Source organism: Globicephala melas, chromosome 20, assembly GCF_963455315.2.
Source record: "Globicephala melas chromosome 20, mGloMel1.2, whole genome shotgun sequence".
Classification (NCBI taxonomy): Eukaryota; Metazoa; Chordata; class Mammalia; order Artiodactyla; family Delphinidae; genus Globicephala; species Globicephala melas.
In genome coordinates, this window is record NC_083333.1 from 504039 (window position 1) to 524131 (window position 20093).

At 53.6% G+C, this 20093-nt stretch overlaps 1 protein-coding gene and 1 long non-coding RNA gene across 2 annotated transcripts in view; one reads left to right on the top strand and one right to left on the bottom strand.

Moving 5' to 3' along the window:
* Positions 1-9150, top strand: part of LOC132594106 (uncharacterized) — a 171917-nt gene extending 162767 nt beyond the window's left edge. The window contains exon 4 of the long non-coding RNA XR_011377027.1: positions 7497-9150. This is a non-coding gene — a long non-coding RNA (uncharacterized lncRNA). The remainder of the gene's footprint in view (positions 1-7496) is intronic.
* A 6785-nt stretch (positions 9151-15935) lies between these two features.
* TMEM132E (transmembrane protein 132E) overlaps positions 15936-20093 on the bottom strand; it is a 54187-nt gene continuing 50029 nt past the window's right edge. Inside the window, exons 8-9 of the mRNA XM_030850491.3 lie at positions 19863-20054; positions 15936-18988 (exon numbers count right to left, since the gene is read on the bottom strand). Of these exons, the coding sequence (XP_030706351.2) occupies positions 17933-18988; positions 19863-20054 (1248 nt within the window). The 3' untranslated portion in view covers positions 15936-17932. The remainder of the gene's footprint in view (positions 18989-19862; positions 20055-20093) is intronic.

Genomic DNA, 20093 nt, shown 5'->3' on the forward strand with positions numbered 1-20093 from the left:
GTGGGCCAGGAGGGGAAGGAGCACTATATTCGTCCTGTCCTAGTGCTGCCTCAGAGAACTGAGGCACAGAGAAGGGCAGCAACTTGGTTAAGGTCACACAGCAAGTGGACCCACAGGTAAAATGCATCCTCTTGCGTGGTCTCATTTCACAATCACAGAGTCGTGGCAGGTAGGGAGGCCAGAGCTTATTCTTTCCATGTTATAGATGAGAAACTGGACCTGGAGAAGGGATACACAAGCCCAGGTTAAAGAATGAATCAGCGTTGGAGCAGTGAACTCAGGATCAAGACCCTCGCCCTGCCTTCTCTGTCTGGGCTGGGGGCTGCCCTCTCACACCCACAGTGGGGTGAGGAGCCCCGGCAGGGGCTTTGTTCCAGGATAGCTTGTAGTCAAGTTTGGGAGCCTGGAGCCTGGTGATGGGATGGACAGGGACCTTACCCTCTGGGCTCAGGAAGGGGCACCTCAGCTTGCGGCGGCTGGCTTGGCAAGGTCCTGGACCCCCAGCCTGCTCTGGAAACGGAGGGACCAGGGGCTGCCAGGCTAGTTGGCAGCATGGCGGCCACTCCGGGAATAGAGAGAAGGTGGGATTTGGGAAGCGGCGTTGGTTGGTGCTCCAGCAGCCCGGATCTGCCCCTGGCAGTGCCCTCCTTGATGCCAGCTGCTCTGGGCCTGTCCTACCACTACACAGGGTCCACCCTGGCGGCTGACTCCAAGCCCGGATGCTGCCAAGAGAAGCCGCCTCTTCGCTACCCTTAGCCACATGCAGATCGGAACCAATCCAACGAATCACTCTGTGGGCCTCATCACAGTGAGGGGCCAGTGTGCCCCTCACTCCCCGTTCTAGCTGCCTATCTGATCTGTCTGGCCTGGATGCAGAGGCTGTAAGCCAGGTGAGGGTGGTCAACTCCAATTTTAAGAGGGTCCTGGACCTCTTAGCAAAGGGGGGAGGCATGGGGGGTGTGCAGGGACTAATATTTACTCAGCGTCTATCTGTGCCATAGACTTAATTAATCCTCAGAAAAACTCTGCAAAGTAATTATCATTATTCCCATTGTACAGACCAGGAAACTGAGGCTCAGAGACAATAATTCACCTGGGCAACATTATAGAGCTTCTGGGTGGTGGAACCAGGTCTCCAATGCAGCCATGAAGCACATCACTCTCTCCACTCGCCCACCCCTCAGTGGTGGGAGGTGCAGAGGTAGAGACAAATGACCCCCAAAACATGACACGTGCAATTAGAGAAGTGTGAGGAAGGTGCCCTGGGAACTCAGGGGAAGGGGTTGAAAATTCACATAGGAGACACCAGGGAAGTTTTTGCAGAGGGGAAGCATTTGGAGCCGGGCTTCGGTGAATGAGCAGGGCCTTCTGTAGGTGGAAGAAAGAGCCAGAAGGGCTTCTCTGGCAGAGGGGGCAGCCGGAACAAAGGCTTGTGTGTCTGTCTAGAAAGTTTGGGCTAGATTCTGTAGGTTTTATCCCTCGTGGATGTGACTATTTGATTATCTCCTACCAATTTGTAAGCTCCATGAGGGCAGAGGGGACATCTGTTATTTACATTTTCTCCATTATCACCCTAAATCTTAGCACACTGAGGGCATACCACAGATGTTCAAGAAGTATTTGTCGGTCGGATGAGCAGTGCCTGTTTTAGCTCGGCACCTCAGGACCCCTTGCTTTGCCCCTCCCTTCATGGGTCTCCAGCACACCCTGAACTTGCCACCTTTGAACTTGCCTCCTCTGTAAGGGATTTCTCCGCTGGCCCTCAGACAGCTGGAGCATCCTTTCCGAGGAAGCCCTGAGGCTGAGTCTCACCTGCCAGGCCAGGCTCCTGAACTATAGGAGGTGGAGGCTCCCCTGCAGTCCTGACCTCCGTTCTCACTCCCTCCTCGGCCAACCCATGCCTACCAGCTGCAAGGCCCAGGGCAAGAGTGCAAAGGAGCCCCACATACCACATGTTTAAATACCAAAACATCATTGATTCAGCTATTAGACTGGCAAATAAAATATGTTTTAGCCCCCTCCCCAGGCAAATACACCTTCATAATGACAAAACTGAAAAGAATATATAGAGCTATGGTGGGAAATCCCAGAATGTTTATTTATTACCGTGCATGTTTGTCCTGGTGTCCCATTGGTGGGGGCCGATGTCTGGATGAGAAATAAAATAAAGACACATAACAGAAGCCAGATGCAAAAGCGATAATGTGTGATTCTGATGATGTGAAGTTCAAGAACAGGCAAAATGAACCTATGATGATAGAAATCAGAAAATCAGTTGCCCCTGGGATTGAAAGGATTGTGAAGGACCTGAGTGGGCTGATGAAGCTGTTTTATGTCTAGATTAGGGGGCTGGTAGTACAGGTGTTTACACTGATCCAAACTCATCCAACTGTATTCTTAAAATGAGGGCATTTCACTGTATGTAAATTATACCTCAAATACAGCCATAAAAGACTTGATAACATCAGAACCATGAGAAAATTACAACAAATCAGTGTTAAAATCACGTAAAAAAAGATGTGCATCATGCTTAAATTATCACATATTTACTCCCTAAAATTTATCTTTTTTGCCATTATGTCAGCAAAATCACCAGTTTTGTTGTTATAATCAGGATTTTCATATAATTTGCGTTCTCTTGACAGTAATGATCTCAAGCAGCCCTATCTGATAGAAATACATGAGTCACATGTAGAATCTAGTCCACGTTTTAAAATGCAAAAATAAGCAGGTGAAATTCATTTAAATAATATATTTATTCAATCCAAGATGTCCAAACTGTTATTTAAACAGGTAAACAATATAAAGTGTTATTAATGACATACTTTATGTTCCTTTTTTTCATATAAAGTCTCCAGAATTTTGTGTGCATTTTACACTTACAGCACATTTCTATTCAAACTGGCCACATTTCAAGTGCTCAGTTGTCATATGTAGAGAATGGATACTCTATTGGACAGCTCAGCTAAAGAATTAAAAAATAAAATGCAATTTTATTCAAAGTGTACAAAATTCGAAAATATTTTCATTAAGCATTTAAGTTCAAATGATAGTAAAATATTTAAAAACTAACCCTTTTTCATATATCTTTCATCAAAGTATTAAAAATGATCTATTAAAATTAAAAGGTGCAATTCCTATTGTAATGAATGAATATAAAAATTAATAAAAATTATTTAACTAACCTGAAATGTTTAAAATATTTTGAAAAGTTATTTAAGTATTATTAAATATTTTTATTAAAAAAATTGTTCACAACTCTAGTGTTAAAAGTACAAGTTTTTGTTAATGTAATGAATCAGTGTCATGCATTTTACATCTAGACCTACATTTATACCTATGATTAATATGAATTGTTGAATGTAGCAAAATGTTCCTTAGCTGCTCTGTCAACTAGAGCCAACACTACAAATAATAACTTGAGAATTGTGAGTACTTCCAGAACCGTTAATTGGAACAGTCAGACAGCTAGAAAAGGACACTTGGCATTGTTTGGAAATGATACTTTGTTTTTTAAGAATCTTTTGCATTCATGCTATCTGAGAGCAAGGATTTGAAAAGCTAATTAACTCATCTTACCCAAGTGCTTCTGCGGCTCTTATGTGCCCCGTGTTCTCCATTCCATCCAGTGGAGCCATTTGTCAGCAGCAGCAGGTCCCAGAAACATTCTCAGCATTCTGACTCTGTTGTCTTTTTATTCAGCAAACCCAGAGCAAAAGATGTGGAGACCCATTTCCCTGGAGCCTGAACAGTGTTAATCGTGAGAGCAGGGGTTTAGGATTAGGGGCTATACGTGCCAGCGCTGAACATAACAATCCTGAGTGACAAGAGGTGCCCACGTGTTCTTTAAGGGGTGTGTGTGTGTGTGTGTGTGTGTATGTGATACTTGAGTTCCAGCAGACAGCTGCCTGGTTTTGTAAATAAAGTTGTATTGCTGCACAGCTGTGCCCATTTGTTCAGGTATTGTCTATGGCTGCTCTTGGGCTAAAAGATCAGAGTTGTTTTAACAGAGATCAGACCATACAGCCTGAAAGCCTGAAATATTTGCTCTCTGCTGTTTTAAGACATTTGCCAACTGAGGGCAGGATCTTGCCTGGGTCTGAGTGGTGCCCCTCCTTGGGGCCTGTTGAACTGAGACCTTGGGTGCCATGGGGATTCCATCTAGACTTCTGCTGCAGTTGCAAGCTCCTCAAAGGAGGAGATCTAGGGGCGTAGGAAGGTCCCCCAAAGCAGGTCCTCTAAGTTAAATTCTGAGGGCTTCAGTTGTTTCTTGTAGTGAGTTTGCTGTTCCCATAGTGTTTGAGATAATTTGGGATAATATTCTCTCAACAGTGAGTCCGGAGTAAGCAAGTGGTTGGAGCAGACTGAGAGAATGGTCCTCTTCCCTTCCTCCCTTCTGCCAGCCCCTCCTCATCCTTTGTAAGAATAGCCATGAGGGAATTTCCCACAATCCTCTCAAGGAGCAGAGCAGGCACTAAGCTCTCTTTTCTGGCCCCAGTGTCCTGGACAGAGGTGGTAACTGCCAAGAGATTTTGGTGAGCTGGGGACCTTGTCTGCCTGGGCGAGCCTGAGTGTATGCCAGTGTGGCCGGAGATGGAGGGTAAGTAGATAGAGGGCAGAGTGTGGGCATGGCGGTGCCCACCCTTATTGCCTCACTGGTCACAGTGGCATTTTGTTGGATTCTGCACCTGTCACTTCTACTAGGTGCATCATTCTTGGTCAGCCCCTTTGTGGCTACACAGTGCTGGGCACTTGGTGGACCCACGATCAGGAGATGCGGTCTGCCAGGTTGGCATGTGCTCTTTGCCAGGCACAGGTCGGAGTTGCACACATGAATGCAAACGGTCCATGCCCTCAAGTAGCTCACCCCCACGCCCAGGAGAGGCAGAGAGGCTGGCAGCTGGAGCCCTCACTCTGAGGAACAAGTGTATGATGCCTCGAGCAAGCGCTCACTCTGATGGTTCCAAGCAGGGCACCATAATTCAGCTTGGAGGGATCCGGACGCTTCAGCAAAGAGGTGACAAATTGAGCTACTTGTTGAACAAAAGCGTGAACAGATGAGAACGAGAGCCTAATGCTGGGGCTGTGAACTTTAAATATGTGAGAAGGGATTGCTTCTGAAGTTTTAAATGGAATTCATTTAAAATGTCCCTTGGCTGAAAGGGGGACAGGAGGAGAGGGCTGGAGGGAGATGGCTGCTGAGAACAGGAGGACCAAGGCCAAGGAGATGGAGCCTCCTGTCCAGGCTCTCACCCAGCATCTCTGCCCTCAACTGCTGGCCCAGGAACTCCTTGCTGCTGATGAGCTGTCGCAGCTCGAGGACAAATCTCTTTTAATTTTGTTCTTCGGAGGAGGGGAGGGCCAGTGTTGGAGCGAGGGACTGGCTCCGTGAGTAATGGTCCTGCCAGCTCCACTAACACCCCAGGTGAGGGATGAGCGAGAAACGCTCCCTCCCCTAACCTTTCCTGGGGCTTGCAGCCAGGGGACAGGGACTGCTCTGCCTGGGCGCACGGAAGTGGTGCACCTCAAAGGGCTGAAGCTGGGGTCCTTAGGAACCATCTTACAAGGGCTTCTGAAGTAGTCTCCTTGGAGTTTTAAGGGGGAGTCCATGGGAGGGTCCTTAGGGGTTCACCACCCCCACTGAGTAGTGTGTGAAATTTTGTATAAGTAGAAAAGTAGTGGGGGGAGGGTGCGTGGTTTTCATCAGCTTCTCTAAATTGTCCGCACCCCCGACCCGGAGCTAAGATCTCCTGGATTCTTCCCTCTTGCTTAACAGATGGGGAGGGGAGGGACTCATCCAATGCCACATGGCAGATCTGTGGATCCTGGGGGCTCGGTTGGGCTGTCACCTCCCTACTGTCTCTATGGTCCAAGGCCCGGCTAAGAGGGGCACTGAATGAGAGAACCCAGGTCTCCCGGCCCTCCCTTGCACGCTTTTTCTCCTGGTGAAAGTCTGGGAGATAAGAGATGGGGACAAGACCAGGAGGTTTAAGCAAAGTCTGGTGTATGTAGCTGCGTGGATGAGCTGCCCTCCCCGCTTCCCCAGGGGATCCTCGCGGTGGGGAGGGGGCGTGCACATACAAGGAGGCAGGTCAGAAGCATCTGCAAGGACCTCTCACCTGGGGCAGCCTAAGCCTTAACTCTGCAACACCCCCTCCACCTGCAGCAAAGGACACCTACATAGGGCAGGGAGAGGGGAGGAGGGCAGCATCCCTGAGGGGCAGCACGATGATCAGATACAGATTAGAGGTGATTCTGAAGCCAAAGGCTGCAGTGGGGAGAGCTGGGCAGAGAGGTTGGGTAGGAGGGTGTCGTAGTGGTCCTGGTAGAAACAAGGGAGTGGGAAAATAGAAAGAGCACTGGAGTTGGCCCTGTCCCTGCTGGTGACAAAGAAGCCAGCAGGGCCTCCCGATGGGGCTGAGAACTTTAAAAATGTAGAAAGGGATTGCTTCTGAAGGTTCAGAATCAATCTAGCCCCAGTCCCTGCTTTGACTTCGTGTCACCGTGGGCAAGACTTGTGTTTGTGTTGGTCTCAGTTTTCCCATCTATTAAATGGAATAGAACATTTGGAACCCATCTGTTAAATGAAATAATTATAGTTGCAGCCCGTCTTAGCAAGTGAGGCCTAGAGACAGGAGAGTGGGCATGAAAGCACTTTGGTGCCGAGAACAGATGTAGGGATCGTTGACGAGGACTTGAGAAAAGGTGGTACAGGAAGAAATGATGGGGTCTGGGGAGAGGAGGAAGGGGTGGGGCAGGCCAGGAGAAGGAAGGGTCAACCCCACTCGAAGTGTCTAGGTGTTTTCCTGGAAGCACAATATACTTGACAAGAGCATTTGATAGAACCTGCCAAGGGGTGGCCTCTGACCTGGGAGGGAAATGGTGAACTTTGGTTTTACGAGTGTTCTAGCTGAGTCCTTGATTACCCTGGAATGCAGGTAACTCACTACAGGGAAAGCTGGGAGGATTAAGGCTCAGAAATGATATGGCTGTGCGTGGCAGAGGTAGATACAAGTTATTTGGAGACCTAAAGCCTACCTAAGATAACTACTGAGCACTGAGAGATAAAGCTGGGAGGATCTGGGAAGCCTCCCTGGAGTGGGTGACTTGTGAGCTGGTCATGGGTAGGATCCCGAGAGTAACACGGGGAAAGGAGCAGCCCAACACCGGAAGGCAGGGCTTCAGGAACGTGGGGGACCCCAGCCATTTCCCCTTGGGTTATGAAATGGAATCATGGTCCATCTAACTTTTGGTTCTTGAAGGCGTGTGTGACTCCACCAAGGGTCCCACCCCGTAGGGCCACGCTCAGGAGTCCTCCCAGCCTTGGGCACCCAAGGAAATGAATCCCGGCACTTCCTCCCGGCCTTGAGCCCCCGCGGGAGGCCTGCTGAGCTAGGCTTGGCTCCAGGCAGCTCTCCGTGAGGCTCGCCTGTTTACCACTTCGCCGCAGAGCAGATGGATGACACAGAGGCTGCATTTTTCTCCCCTCGCTGCAGGAAAATGAATCTCACCAAGTGTTGCCGACACCATCCTACCAGGTTCCGCATCCATCGTGGACCGGGGCTGCTGACAGAGCACAGGCCCATCCCTCAGCCCGGCTCCGAGCCCAGGAGAGAGCGTGGAGACGAGATGAACATTTCACATCCTTCTTTCCTTGGTGCCTCACCTCCTCTCCCCCAGATCCAACCACTCCGCCGAGCGGCCCCTGCAACACCCCCGGCCTAGGTCTTAACGGCACTTGGAAGCAGATGCTCCCTGACAGAGAGAAGATGGGGTTGTGATCAGGGGAGAGGTGGCGAGAAGGCATTGGATTTAGACCTGACAACCGACACAGTCTGAAAGCATGATGAGGAGCAGTCATTTCACCAAAATACCTGAAGGTCAAGTCTGCCTGAGAGTGAGGCAGCTGGGAAGATGGGACGGTGGTCGGGAGAATTAGATTCGAATCCCAGCTCCTTTATCAATGTACTCTAGGAATCTGGGCAAATCATTCCATTGCTCTGGGTCTTGTTTTCTTCCAAAATTGGAATGGATTCCTTCCAGTGCTGGTAATGGGTCATGTGCTGGGAATTTAAAGACATGCTGGTAATATTCCAACATCTGTTGAGCACTTACTATTGCCTTAAGACTGTGTGGAAAAGATCATCGATCTTCACATGAACCTTGGGAAGAGGCCCACTTCAGCCCCATTTTACAGATTGAGTAACTGAGATACTGATTTGAAATGACTTGCAAGAAGTAAATGGCCGAACCAAGATTCAAACCCACCCTGTTAATTCCAAAGTCCTTTCTTCTTACTAAATGATATGACTATCCCAGGGCAAAGAGACTTGGGGGTCCGGACCTTAGGGAATCTAGAGGAATAAATAATTGAAAGGAGGGATTTGAGAACCTCAAGAGAGCTGTTTGGGAAAGCATTTCCATTCCTGGCCTCAGTTGACACCTAGCGTAGCTCCATCGCTCATCGGGCCCCAGTCCTTCCTCATCCCTCTGCATCATAGCCGTCTTTCCAAAACCCAGTCTCCCTGGACCACTCTGTAGAAGTCTCCAGTGATGCACGTTGACCTTGGGATACAGTCCAAAGTCTTATTGGGCCATGTCTGCCTTCCCAGTCTGCTCACGAGCTCAGGGGGAGAACACTGGTGTATTTCCAAAATCCCCAGGCCCTTCTCTTGCTTCTGAGTCTTTGCTAGATTCTGAGTTTTCTCCCTTTACCAGCACAAGTTCTCCTTCTGTTGTTTCCAGAAGAAAGTTTTGAGCTTCCTAATACCTTTTCTATCTATTTGGCCAGTTGGACTTTGTTCCTTCCCATTCTTCCATCCTACCCCCCGGGGAAACAATCCAGGTGAGAGAGTAGAACCTCTTTTCACAGGAGACTGAGTCACAGGTAGGGGTGAGCCTGAACAGTCGAAGGTAGGGTTCTTCCAATCTGGTCTTTGAAGATTGCTCCTGTCATGCCTGCCTAGTGGTTGTGGGTTTGGGTGGGCCAGGAAATGTGGGAGTTGCCCACTGTGTAGGTTGGGGACCAGCTGGGGCTGCCTTCCAGCCTCCGTGGGTCCCCAGTGGAGAAGAATCAAAGTTGTTGCCCTTTCCTCCCCGTCTAGCAGACGGCCCCAGAGTATAGAGCATCCCAAAGAGAATCCCGTGCCAATTCGTTTCCATTTAATCTGGGAATCCTTTGTGGGCCAGTTGGGGCTGGAGATTTGGTCCCATTTTAGTTTGGTTGTGACCTCTACTCCCTGTTGAGATGAGTGGCTTCATTGACTGTAGAAATGCCCCCTTTAGGTGTGACCTGGGGAGAGTTTTCTGCTGGGACCCTACAGGGAGAAGGAGGGGTTGCGTAGGGCCTGGAGTGATGACTTACACTCTTCCCCATACCTACCTCAAGTTCAGGTACCATTTCAACAGGTCGTGGACTCCCTGAGCCCATCCACAAACCCCCAGCTAACAAGCCTGCTCTCAGGCTTGAATTCAGACCCCAGATCTGGTCCACCTCCCCTGAGCCGGGTCCTCCCTTCTCAGCGCCGCTTCTCCCCTGTGAGTTCCCCACCCTGCTCGCCCCACCCTTGCTGGGATCCTTGCTCCTTGTTGTTGCTGGTGGGCCCTCCGTACCTGGGAGTACCCTCAGCTGCCTCCTACACCCAGGGCCACCCCAGGGTCAAGCTGCCCCTGGATGAAGCTGGGATGCTGGATTGGAGGCTGGGAGGACGCCCGGAGCTTGTTACATTGGGTTACATTTCCACACTGGGAAGGAGACTTTCCTGGTGGCGGACCCTGGTCTGAGACAGAGCCTCATTAGACCACCTTGCTCCCTCTATCTGGGTGTCACGTGCAATAATTTATTTAATCCTCACGAGAACCCTCTGAAGTACGAGCTGTTGAATCCCCATTTCATAGGCAGGGAACTGAATCAGGGTGGAGTCAGTTCCACTGCCTTCCATGCTAGGCCAGCTTGGCTAGGGTGACCCCCAAGTCACCCGGGGTGCCCTTTCCTCCCAGCCAGCCTCAGCAGGGCTCTCTCCATCCACAGGTGTTTTAATAATCTCTCCAGGATCTCTGTCCCTTTCCTCCCAGAAATCTTCTTGGCTTCCATGCAGAGAATGTCAGCCCAGGAACCAGGGCACACCCTCTGAATGAGGGCTTCTTGTTCTACCTCACCAGGCACGGGCCCAGAATAAATCATTTCATTAGAGTTAATAACATAGTCCCTTTAACTGCAAAGTGTTTCCAAATAGAAGGCCCTCCAGTCTGCTTTAATGAACAGATAAGAATCTTTGTAATTAACTCAGCGATGGCTTGCATGTGAATGGGTATTCTTCAGAGTGCTGTGAGACTATCTGGTTATTGTTTTAGGTATGGGATAAATGTGCTCCTGACCCCTCCCTCCTTCCAACAAGCTTCTGTACAAACCACCACCCCTGGGAGTGTGTGTGTGTTTGTGAGGGGCATGCCCCGGCTTGTGCACATCTGTGAGGTTGGCAGGCGTGTGAACGAGTAGGGATGCTCGGAGAGAGTGCATTTGTGATGCGTGCTCTGTGTGCGTACGGAGTGTGTGCACACGTGCTCTACGTGCCCCGCCCACAAGAGCCCAGTTCCTCATCTTCTAACAAAGGCAGCACTTTAATTGCTGGATGCATCTGGTGCTTTGTTGTGTCTGTTCCTGAAGCAAGGTTTGCTGGGGCGGAGGGTCACCCCGTGGCTCTGGCGTCACTGGAGATTTCCTCGAGATATTGCAGCTGCTGGAGTGTTCTTTCCTTGCCTCTTTTCCTCTCTTCCCTCCCTGAGGGATGTGGTCCTTGCCCGGTGGGCTAGCCACAGTCCAGCTCCCCTCCCCTGGGCCTGCCCCTTCCCTTGATAGAGAGCCATCTCACAGGGGATCTGGAATCTGGAACGGAGCCCAGAGGGGGCAGGGAACAGATTGTGGAAGAAGGACCCCGTGGGCAAGTGTGTGTGAGGGAGGAGGCCCTGGAACAGCATCCCAGCTTCTGTCAATGCTGATGAATTGCATCCCATCAGGGGAGGGGTGGGCTTCACTCTCTGTGCCCCTTGGAGGGGCGGACTGTGTGCATCGAGGTGGCTGTAGGGTGTACACGATAAGAAGGGGCAGAGAAAGGGGAGGCATGAAGGACCCTTCACCTGCTACCTCCCACCAACGGCATCCCTCCACCCTCCCCCCTCCCTGACATGCCTGGGGTGGGGGTCTGCAGGTGGAGTCCATTTCAGGGCCAGGGCTGGGCTGCTGGCTTCGGTATAGAGTAGGAGCACAGGGGTCCACTCCCAGAACACTGCTCATTTTTCCTTTGCTCCCAATCAGCTGTCCTAACTGGCAGGACCCCTCCTGATGGGAGAATCTACAGGAAGCAGCCCCAGAGCCCCTGCCCCAGTACAAGTCATAGGAGACCTGTTGGGAGCTTTTGCAATGGAGGAGGAAGAAAGTCATTCGAGAACTGCAGAAGGTTGGGAGGGAAAGGGCACCCCCAGCCCTTCTGTGAAGCCCAAAGAGGGCTGGGGGGCTGCCTGAGGTCACACAGGAAGATGGCAGCAGAACTGGGGCTCAAGCCCTTCTGACCTTGTTTTTCTTGGGAGCCCCATAGTGGCCTGCCCCATGGGGCTGGGAACTCCGCCAGGGGCCGAGGCCCCGTCTGTGCCCCAGGAAAGTCCTGGCAGGCACTTTGAGTTCTGTGTTTGAATCCACTTGATAGATGGGCTCACAGTTGGCCTCTGGATGGGGGCACAGAGGGTCAGTCCGGGGAGGGTCCTCAGATAGCATCTAGTCCAGACCCTTCTTCTCACAGAGGAGGGCCAGAGACTTGTGCAAGGTCACACTGCAGCTGCGGGGGAGCCAGGGGACTGGAAGCCAAGCAGCTCTCTTCTAAGCAGCCCAGGGCTTCTCCAGGGTCACCTGAGGGAGGGTCCCTTCCCCCGCTTCCCACGCCCACTCCTCTTAGCCAGGCCCCTGTGGGGCTCCATCCCCCAGCCACCGGGGTAAATCCACCCCACCTCCTTACCCTTAACTGTTTGTGTCTGAATTCCTGGCCATCTGATGGACCCTTCTGAATGCCTCCCCTCAACCCACCTACAGCCCTGGTCCAGGCTGCCTTTCTGGATTAACTTCCCAGGTTCCACATTTATTTTACTTCTTCTGCTCTGTGGGCTAAGTGCATACCTAGGTTACTTTGCACTTATTAGCACCTGTTCGTATGTTTCACTGAATGCATGGTGGCATTTCTTTGGGTGTGTCATTCTCCCCCCCTCAGACTGGAAGCTGCTATGGGACAGGGCCCAGTCCTCTTCCATCAGACTGGGAGCTCCCTGTGGGCAGAGGATCCACAAGCTGAACTTTCAAGCTCTGTCTTAGCTGCTGCTTCTCTGGCAGACACAGGGATGGTTACCGTTCCCATCCCCCCATGCTCCTTCCCTATGGACACCCCCCCCCCCGCAATCTGGCAAAGTCCAAACTCACAGGAGCAGCTACCTGTGGCAGCATCAAGTAGAGGACGGCAGAGCTGGCAAAGCTTGGAGAACCGCTGAGGACGTTGAAACTGTTACCCGCCTCCTGCCCACAGCATCTCTAAGAGGGTGGAGGGTGGAGGGTGGAAGGTATAAACTAGCAGGGCTGGGCAGTGCCCTGGGCTTCACACCTGCAGACCCGAAAACCATTAAGACTGAAGGCACTGAGGGGGCCATCTGGCCCTGGATTCTAGTTGAGGGTCCTGGCTTGTTCTAGACATGGGCAGTGCCAGGCTCATGGCCACACAACTAGTCAATGGCAGAGAGAGAACCCCCACCAAGGCCCTGGACTCCCAGCCCAGTGCGCTTGACACTGTCAGAATCATTCTCTGAACTCCCGGTCCCCACAGAGGAGGGCAGTGTGGGGCAGAGGGAAGACAGGAGACTTGAGCCAATGTAACCTGGGTATGAATCCTGGTGCTGCTATTTGTTTGCTGTGTGACATGAGACAAGTTACATAACTTCTGAGCCTCAGTTTTGTCATCTGTAAAATGGATATAATGATAGCACCTACCTTATTTGGTTATTGTGAAGACTCAATGGAATGATGGATATAAAATGGTTAGCGTGGAGTGAGCTCTCAGGAAATGTTAGTGATGGCTATTTAATCCTCCTGATTCCCCTGTGCTTGGCACTCTGACTGATCTATGATAAGGATTTAATAAACACTCACTGTGCTACCGTAGCCGGGGTGGGGGCCTAAGGGATGGCCTCAGCTTCCCAGTTTCTCTTGCTTATACTCCAGAGGCTGAAGGGACAGCCAGTATCCCAAGGGAAACAGCAGGTGCAACTCACACCCACTTCCCTGTGTGTGCTGCCCGCTCTCCTAACAAGCCCAGCTCAACACCTTGCTCAGGAAAGCCCTGCTGGTTCTCTGCTCCAAAGGTGACCAAGAGAGGGTTGGATGGTTGTCTGTTGTGACAGTCAGCTGGGGGTGGAGCTTCTAGTAGGGGAGGGAGAGTGTTCCCTCTAAAAATGGGAGAGAGGCCGTAGCGCTTACTGTGTTCCATCTGCCCCCCAACACTATCCATGGTCTATACCTTAAATGGGGGTCCCACAGCCTTGCCCCCATCACTTGAGCACATCAAATCCTTAGAGGCCCCTCTGTATGCCCCTCGCACCTTCCGGTCTCTCCAACATCATTTCCCTTCCGTTGCCAACATCATCAGTTGCTTCAGGATGTAGCAGAAAGAGGGTAGGTTTGTAGCTGCCCGGAGGTTACTTCTAAGCTGGAGACCCTGGGCAGATTACCATCACTCTCTGTGTGCCTGTCTCCTCATCTATAAAATAGGAGTTAGTAGTTCCTATATCCCTGGACTTTTGTGCAGTACAGGTGCTAAAACAGCACAGCCCTTTCAGAGAGGTCAGTGAATACTGTCTAGTAGCGGTGACTTCCATGTTTATACAAATGAAGAAATGAGAGCCCAGAGCTGGTTTTGTGTTGGCTGAAGGTCACACAGCAAATGCACCATCAGACCCCAGGGGTCCCTGCCAACCTGTCTTAAGAAGTTTTATCCCTTTAAATGAGAGTTTCCTTTCCTGGCCCATATACTGTATTTCCCAGGTTCTCAGCTTGGCTCCAAGTCTCTCCCTTTCTCCCTGAAGCCTTCTCTTAAGGGGCACAGTGCCTGGCACATAGTAGGTGCTTGTCAATATTTGTTGAAGACAGGTTTGTAGGCATGTCCTGGGTGGCGTGGGGGTGAAGCGGGGAGCCGAGCCGAGCACTGACCTCGGGCAGGGTCAGGCTCAGGGTGGCTTCTCCACACCCCCCAGCTGTCGGAGAAATCTCATTTTGCCAGCAAGCTGATTCATGGGCCTGGTTCCCTGGCGCTCCCTGCGCAGCTCTCTGTCAGTAACTATTCTTTACAAGGTCCCTTGATTCGGTTTTGGGGTTGAATACAAATTTTTAAAGAGGAGTTCAGCGCCAGGGCCATTCCAGGGGCTGTTAACTTAATGTCCCGCCTCGTTGCCTCCAAGCTTCCTGCCTCTTGAACCGCGTGAGAGTCAGGTCTCGCCATTTCTAGCAATTGCTTCTGAGTTCTTGCCTTCAGACAGGGGGTGAGGAATGAAGAGAAAGGGACACAAATTACAAGCCAGGGTGGCAGGCAGAGCTCTGGCCCTGCTGCTAGGTTTGCTGTGTGACTATCAACGAACCGCTCCCCTTCTCGGGGTCCTCGTTTCCCCATTTGTGAAAGCATGGATGCTGACAACCACCATGAGGCCGGCTTCTGTGGTCTCCCCTGGAGCAGCGTGTTCTCTGAGGTTCATTTGGGAAGGAGATCTCGGTGTCAGCAGCATCTGATGTCCTCCCCTCATTCCCATGTGGGATAATGCACTTGGCAAATCCTGCAGTGAATGCTACTGTGTCCACCAGCTCTTTGTTGCCACTGTCCTTCTGCTGCAGCATCCTCCTAACTGGTCCCCTTGCCCCTCGCACCCTTCTTTCCTTCACCCAGCAAGAGGGAAATGATTTGAACCTCAAGTCAATCCTGATTCCCCATCCATTTTGAACCCACCATATTCCCTCCGGCCTCCTCTCTTCGGCGTATACATTTTATGTGTTTCTCTATCATCAGGGACCCAAAGCCCAGGCACGGGGAAAGCGTGTGCAGAGACAAGGCAGCAAAAGCAAGCCCCATGGTGTCAAGTATGCAGCTTCTGGGCCTCCTCACCCACTATTCTCCCTTCCTGGAATGTCCTTGGCCTTGGCCTCAGCAAACTCAATTTGAGTATGCCTCCCCCTCCCTTCTTTGTGCCCCACCAACCCAGGGCAAAGCTCTATCATCAATCATCCCAGGCGAACATGGCCAGCCGCTATGTCCATCTTCCCCCTCGGGGTTGGGCGACAAGCCCACGGTTTTGCCTCCTCTTTTCCTGGCAGGAGCTGGCACATGGTAGGAGCTTAATGCATTGAATAAATGAATTGCATCCACTTTCCAGCTTTCATACCAGCACCCCTCCTGTGCACACACACCCAAGCTGGGATGTTCATCCTTCCTTGACACACACCTATGTCCTCCTCATCTCTCTCTGGAACACTGTGCAGGTAAGTGGTGAGGTGGCAGAGTATGGAAAATCCCCAAATGAGGGATAACAGGGAAGCCATTGATAGTTTGCGTCTGAACTTGAGTTAGCAAATATTTGTTGAGCATTTGCCAATTCTGGGCACCACGGGTGATGAAAAGTGACTGAGGGCCCCCCTGCCCACCCCCTAGGACCCTCTAGGAGGGCACCGTCAGGGCACATTTGAACAGCAGGTACCTGATGTCCTGGACACTCCAGGAGAGGCCTCACGCTCTGCTCTGCATGGCTTTCCAGCAGCTCCCGGCTTCCTTGCCGCTGAGCTACACTTATTCTCTGTTGCCAACACATCTTGGGCAGAGCTGGCCAATCTCAAGTCTTTCTTTCAGGCCCACATCTTACCTGAACATTAAGACCTGGATGCAACAAACTCCATTTATTAAGCATCTCTGTGTGCCAGGGTCTGTGCCGGGAACTTTGTCTGCTTCTGGGCACCGCACACAGCACTTTACAGACACGATCTCATCTAATTCTCACGACAGCCCCGGGGCTGCCCTGATTGGTTGAGCAGAGGATCGTGACAGGCAGGCTTCCTTCTGTGTGTGGGGGCAACAGCTATTTGGGGCAGGTGCCAACACAGCACTAGTCCTGCCCCTGGTCCCTTCTGGGGCAGATGCTGGTTGCTGTAGCCACCTGTCCAGGGTACTGGAGGCTGGCCAGGCAGCCTTGGCCGAGCTCTTCCTCCCCCACCCCAGGTCTCCTGTGGTCCCTGGGGCTGCTACCTGTGCTGGGGAGAGGTCTCCCAGGGCCATGGGAGGCCATGAGGGGCGAGGGGCCAGCCCATGGCCCACCGAGCAGGGAGGAGCCCCCCAACAGCCATTGCTCTTTCCTGCCTGGCTTTCTGACTTGGAGACCCCCAGACTGTCTCCATCAATCCCTGGAGAAGAGAGGCCTCCCTGGGAGGTGGTGATGGTGACGAGGAGGGATGCCCTCTGAGAGGTGCACTGAGGCAGAGGAGGAAACTGGAGTGAGCTCAGGTGTGCATACAACCCTCTCGCCTCTCTCCTTCTTTTTCTGTACCCTCCTACCCTTCTCCTAGAGGAGACATCTCTTTAGAAGGGCACATTTCTGGGTCAGCAAGTCCTCTATCCCCAGAGGTGAGCATCCCCCCAGCACCACAGGGTTTAAAGGGACCTGGATGTTGGAGGAGGAGCAGGACCGCAGGTGGCTCAGCCGTGTTTCCGTCTCATGTCATTTAGCGTGACCTCCATATGTGTGTGTGTGTGTGTGTGTGTGTGTGTGTGTGTGTGCATGCACGCACCTGCACGCAAGGAAGAGACACAGAGCCAGCCACCATGTACTGCCTGTTCTCCGGGAGCTGCTGCTGCCCCCATTCCCAGTCTGGTTGCCTCCATTTACTTAAGAAAAATCTGACACAGTGGTGGGTAGAACCCGAGAGAGGGGTGGCTGTGGGATGGGGTAGGGGAGCCGTGGGCTCCCTTTTGCCTTGCTTGTCCCAGGGTCCTTCCCAGCACTGCCTGGCACCCTCTCCCCTTCCCACCGGATTCCGCCTAGCAGCGGGGCGGGTGGCTGCCCCTGCAGAGAGGAAGGAGTGCTCAGCAGAGCAGGAGGGACGGCTAAGGCGTAGTGCTGACCTTGCTGAGGGGTGGACGCGGGGCACCCAGGGCTCCCGGGCACCTGGACCACAGTGCTCTGGGGTGGACCAAGGACTCCTCCCCCTTGAGGGCCTGCCCACAGCCCTTGGGGGCACAGGATGGAGTCCTGAGATCTCAGAGAGGCGCCTGGCTTGGCCCCAGACCCCTCTGGAGAGTCAGCTCCCAGGTCCTGGGAAGGGAGTGGGGGGCACCCAGAAGCCAGCAGATGCTACAAATATCCCCTGCCCCCCAAATGTTCTGTCCACAGCAAGATCCTTGGCAGGGCAGACAGCCGCCGCCTCCCCACCCTGCAGGCCAGAAATCCCTGAATAGCGGTTTGAGAAAAGTCTTTGTGCAGCTTGTGACACAAGACCCCCCCCAGAGCCCCCCACACAGGGGGAAGCAGGGGACGTGGGGGGATGGGGCGGGGCATTGTGTGGACCCTTGGCGCAAGCTCGGCCTCCTTGCCCCTGTCTTGGGGCAGGGGTCTAAGACAGGAGGAGGGTTGGAAAGGGTAGAACGAAGGCTGGGATTGCTCTCCTCTTAGCAAGCTCCAGGGGGAAGGCCCCTCCACCTCTGGGGGCGGAGGATGGTAGGGTGCGAGGCAAGGAGGTGGCCGTCCGGGAGGAGCAAAGCTGCCGGGGCCGGAGCATAAGATCCACTTCAGCCGGCCCGTGTCAATTGTGAGCTGGGTCCCGGCTCTGTCCCACACGGAGCCCAGGCCATGGTGGGCAGGGGACGCACCTCTATGCCATCTCTTTGACTCTGTGCCTGTAATTGTGCAGGTCAGGGGGCAGAGTGGGCCGCGCGGTGCCCGCCGCCTCTGGGCAGCCCCATCCCAGGGCCTCTTCGTCCTCCTCGTCCTCCTCGCCGGCGGGCACCGAGTCGTAGGCCAGCCCCTCCGAGGGCAGCGCCGTGAAGGTGGTGAACTTGACCCGCTTGCGCTTGGAGGTGGGAGAGCTGGCGGGGTCTTCGGCCTGGTCCCGGGCCGAGCCGCCCGAGGAGCCGTCGCCCCGCCCGTGCACCTGGCTCTGGACGCTGCTCTGTGAGCTGCCGCTGCTGTGGTGGTCGCCGTGGCAGCAGGCGGGCACGGCCTCTAGTGGGTTGCTGGCGGGTGGCGACAGCTCCCCCTGCCCCCGCAGCGGCTGCCCGTTGCCCAGGAACACCCAGTGGTGAGAGTGGTCCATGCTGGTCTGGCCCTCGGGCGGGATGCGCTTGTGCCGGTAGCGCAGCACGAAGACGATGCAGTTGATGAGGAAGACCAGGATGGCGAGGCAGAAGACGCCCAGCAGCGCGTACATGCCGATCTCCAGGTCCGTCAGCCCCCTCGGCATCTGCAGGAAGCCAGTGGGCAGTGGCAGGAAATCTTCTGTGGGTGGCACCACCGGGCTGGCCGTGCCCGGGCCCACGGCCTCGGGTGGGGATCCGGCAGTGCCCGGTGGGCCAGCTCCCTGGGCCTCGTCCTCGCCCCCGCCGGGCCCTGGCTGGCTGGGGCCGGGGTAGTCGTAGGTGGGGTCCCCCTCTTCCCGCCCAAAGTGCACCCGCAGGCCTACAGGGGTCGTGGCCAGCACACTCTTGCGCTTGGTTTTCTGGCAGCTCTCGGCGATGGTGAGCTCCACACGGAGCAGCTCCCCGGCCCCCTCGGCCTCAGCCACCACCAGTGGGAAGGCCCGGTCCTGGGTCACTGTGGCCACGCGCTTGTCCAGACTGCTCACCAGCAGCCCATAGTCCTGGGGGCTGTAGAGGGAGAGTGGGGCCGTGGTACCGTCGCTGTAGGAGAGCCAGAGGCTCAGGAGGGCTTCCTGGAGGAGGAAGAGGAGAGGACAGGAATCAGAGATCTACTCCTGCTGACTTCCCAGTGCTGGAACAGTGCCTGGCAGGTGGTGGGTGCTCGGGAATGGTTATTTGAGGGGGAATTCTCCCACTCAACTCTGTACAGGGAGTTATGGCTCCATACTGCCCCGAGAACGTCCTTGCCCACTTCTCCCTTCTCCCCTGGGTGAGTTGATGGTAAATTCTGCCTTGGGTCTAACTCAGATCCCTTCTGCTGCAGGAGTCACACCGTATCTCCATGCCTGATCATCCCCAGCAGACACGTGGAGACTGAGAAAGCACATATACTCAACCCCAGCCTTGTCCTCTGTTTGTTAAACCTTCTGAGAGTTGACCTCCTTGCAGATGAAGAAGCAGGGCTCAGAGACAAGCAACTGGCCTGAGGTCACGAAGCAAGTTGGGGCAGAGGACTCCTGTGTCCTGACCTCTGGCTCGGTGTTCAGTGCCCACCTTCTCCCCCCCTGTGACCCCCACCTGTAACTTTTCCACCTTTGTCCCATAGCCAGTGCCCTGGCGTATCAGTGGGGGGCTATAGCTGGGGGTCCAGAGATGGGTGAGGGTAATTCTGGGGGGTAGAGGCAGAGGTGATGGGCCCTCTGAGAAATGCAGGAGTGGGAACCTTCAACAGGAGCATCTCACCATGGCAGGTGCAGGAAGTGAGACCTTGGCCAGACTCCCAGGCAGATGGTGGGGCACGGGCCCAGTAGGGCAGGTGCACAGGGCACAAAGGGTAGATAGATCTTCCATTATCAAATCCCTTATCTGGGGGGCTCGTGGCCAGAAACTGCAAGTCCTCCTTCCACACCCCAAGCCCCCAGGCTGGCCAGCTGGGCATCCAGTTACCTGCTTGAGGAAGCTGAGGGTCTGCTGGGCGGCTGTGGTGGCCAGGATGGTGTGGCTGCTACCGGGGCTGGGCCGCAGGGAGAGGGCGAGGCTGGCCACCACCTGGGCCTGCAGCTGTGTGATGCTGACCTTGTCCTCTGTCACTGTCAGCAGTGTCTCCCCAAGCACGGACTCCGTCAGGGGGGAAACCACCTGAGGCAGGGTGGGGCGGGGATGGGTGAGAGCCAGGAG